The sequence below is a fragment of the Nestor notabilis genome, unplaced genomic scaffold (assembly GCF_000696875.1).
Source record: "Nestor notabilis isolate BGI_N333 unplaced genomic scaffold, ASM69687v1 scaffold14649, whole genome shotgun sequence".
NCBI lineage: Eukaryota > Metazoa > Chordata > Aves > Psittaciformes > Psittacidae > Nestor > Nestor notabilis.
In genome coordinates this window covers 11,452-14,428 of record NW_009943416.1, presented here as the reverse complement: position 1 = coordinate 14,428, position 2,977 = coordinate 11,452, and the positions used below count along the sequence as shown (strand labels likewise).

The following is a 2,977-nucleotide window of genomic DNA, read 5'->3' as shown; positions in this document are numbered from 1 at the left end:
AGACCCCTGGCCCGAAGCCCCCTAACCCAGCCTGTCCAGATCCCTCTGCAGAGCCTTCCTACCCTCCAGCAGATCAACACTCCTGCCTGTGATCAAAATGTGGCCCCAAAAAATGGGGTTTTGCTACTGTCACAGTTGGCACATCCCCTGGAGGCAGGTGAGCTGTTCCATGTTTTGTTTCCAGCTGTTTATCTGGAAAGACATGGTTATTTTCATGAAGCTGCTCCAGCTCCGAGATGTGACGCCTTTTAAAATGTATTTATTATTATTCTTTTAAATGGGAACATTTTGGATGTGTTTGTCCAGCTTCCCTGCTGTTGTCCTTGCATGGTGCTGTGAGGCTGCTGCTGCTGGTGGCCAGCACAGGCAGCACCGGCTCCCTGGCCCAGGGGCTAAACATAGGTGCTGGCCACAGGAGGCACTTCAGCACACGTTAATTATCCTTTCTAGGTGCTTTTTAGGGATCTTGGGTGAAATACACATTTTTTTATAGTCAGTTCTCTTTTTTTTTTTTTTTTTTTTAAGCACCCTACAGCAGCAGCCCTTTAATTACATTAGAAATTGCCTCCCACCAGCACTCTCTGTTCCTCATCCCTGATGAAATTCAAGCTCAAAGCTGGGCATGTCCTTGCTGCTCTCCCACACAGGGCAGCCTCTGTCCTCTGCCCCCCATCACCCCTCCAGCCACCCCAGCCCCATGGGGATGGGGGCTGCTGAGCCCCTCGTGATGCTGGTGCCTCTCTTTACAGTAGGCTGCTGTGTTGGCATAGGAAAACTGCGTAGCTCCGTTTTTTTCCCTTCTTTTCTTTTTTTTGGTGTGTGTGGGTTTTCCTGGCCCGAGGCGCCAGCCGAAAGCCGTGGCCAGCTCCAGCCTTCCTTGTAATTACAGCTCTCCACAGTGACACAATGGGCTTTGAAGCCCATGGGGCAGGCACGGCTGAGCCCTGTAGCCCCAGGGTTTCCATAGTGGGCGCATGGCCTGGATTGATACCAAGGCTGGTGGACCCCAGCCCCCAGGGGGGCTGCAAGGGACCTCTCCTTCCCCAAAAGCATGTATGTGATGTGCATGGTGTTTGGCCAGCAATTAGCAGCTCTCTACCATGTACCTGTTGATGTGGTGATGAGCAAAATAAGACAAAATGACAACAACAGCAAAAGTGCTTTGTCTTCCTAGTCCTAACCTGGGAATTTGATTAACTGCAAATCTTTTGCTTCCTAATCAAATTCAGACTCAAACTGGGCTCCCCTGGATGTGGGTGAGGCTTTCAGCCTCTGATTTTTGAGCAGAAACATGAACATTCAAGTCTTCCACTGCAAAGAGGATTTTTCTGCCCTAAATAACCAGAGTTTGATCACTGGTAAACCTGATGGTCAATAAACCTGCTTGAAAGCCTACATTTTCCAGCACTGCCATTCCCTCTGAGGGTTGTAGGGCTGAAGGCATCAGGTGGGATTTGCAATTCTCCTTGCTGTGGTGGAAAGCAAAGCTGCATTTGGTGAGGAGTCATTCCCCTGAGCTGCTGCAGCCCGGGTGCGTGCAGGAGCAGCAAGGGGCCTTTGCCATCATCAGCGCATCACTCGTGCAAGAAAAATCTGGGAAAGGGGGAGCAGAGGTGCACTGGAGAGATGGGCGGCTGAAATCCCAGCAGGAAATAGTAAATACAGGGGAAGGATGTCTCTGCAGAGGTGACTGCCAGGGGGCAGCTGCAGCACCCATGTGCCCCCATCCCTGCCATCAGGTGCAGGGCAGGAGCTTGCCGACCACTGACTATCCTGCCGCCAAGGTCCCTGCTGAGCTTTGGGTGGCCGTTAGGGTGGGTTTTTTGCATCTTTTTTGCCCCAGGCAGTTGTTGCACTTTGCTGGGGACATGTACAGAGCCACCAGGTTTCAGCCGGGGAATACCTGACTTTACAGAGCCAGGCTGGCCCCTGCACGGGTCTGCGTGGTTCAGGGGGTGTAAGAAATGAAACAGACCTGCATTCTGTAGCATCATTGTGGCAGAATGGCTTTCAAAGGGGGACTGGTAACACCTGTACCCGAATCTCCTTTTCTTTCCCTGCCCTTCCTTAGGCGCGTTTCACCTTTGCAGGCGGCCTGGAGAGGGATTTGTTAGGATTTAGCCTTTTTTTGTCTTAATGGCTATGCCCAAGTGCCTGTGGAGCCAGGCCTTTGAGGTTGGTCTTTTTTGTCTGCTTGAAAAAACACTGACAGAATTTCCCAAAAAGAGAGGCAGACACCCCCTGAGAACAGATTTCCCAATATTTATTTTAATTTAAACCCACAGTATTATTATACCCTCTGGCCTTCTCTGGCCGTTGCTCTGAGGCCAGACCCTCAATTAAGCGGCACGGTGCAAACCTCCCCGGGTTTGGCAGCAGTGCGGCCACTATGTTTGTGCACCAGATCTGCCAGTGCTGAAGTTCGGGGGCTTTCTGGTGCACACTGGCAGGCTGGCGTCACTCTGGACAGGGCGGTGACTGGCCGGGGCAGGGGGGGCGGGGGGCAAAAATAGACCTTATATCCCAGTGGGCAGCAGTGGGAGGAAATCAGTGCTGGCTGACTCCACGGGTAGCCATCGGCGCTGTGGCTCGGTAAGCTTGCTGCTGCTTTTCCCGGCTGGGTTATGCATTGCTGTCTGCTTTTTTTTAGGGGGTGACGGAGGGGCTCGGCTTGCTGGTGGGGCTGGATGCTGGTTTTAGCCTTTTCCTGGGTCTGTGGCTTCATGGAGCACTTCGGTGGAGGGCATGATCATCCAGAGCCTCACTGCATGGCCAGGGAAGGTGGAGTGTGGGCAGTTGTTTTCTAGCCTGAGTTAAAGATAGGGAAAATTCAAGGGCAGATAAATATAATAACTCACCCCCCAGAAAAACCCCTCAGCACAGCTGATGGTGGGTTTAGCTGTAAGAAAAGTAGCAAAAAGGAAGGTTAGTGTGCCTGACTGAGGCTGGGGGGGTGCTGGGAGCAGCCCTCTCTGGG

The 2,977-nt window shown here is 52.4% G+C and overlaps 1 protein-coding gene across 1 annotated transcript in view; it reads left to right on the top strand.

The window, feature by feature from the left end:
- Positions 1–2,478, top strand: part of LOC104411499 (dentin matrix acidic phosphoprotein 1-like) — an 11,662-nt gene extending 9,184 nt beyond the window's left edge. Inside the window, exon 4 of the mRNA XM_010021932.1 lies at positions 2,405–2,478. Coding sequence (XP_010020234.1) covers positions 2,405–2,478 — 74 coding nt within the window. The remainder of the gene's footprint in view (positions 1–2,404) is intronic.
- Positions 2,479–2,977: the final 499 nt, after the last annotated feature.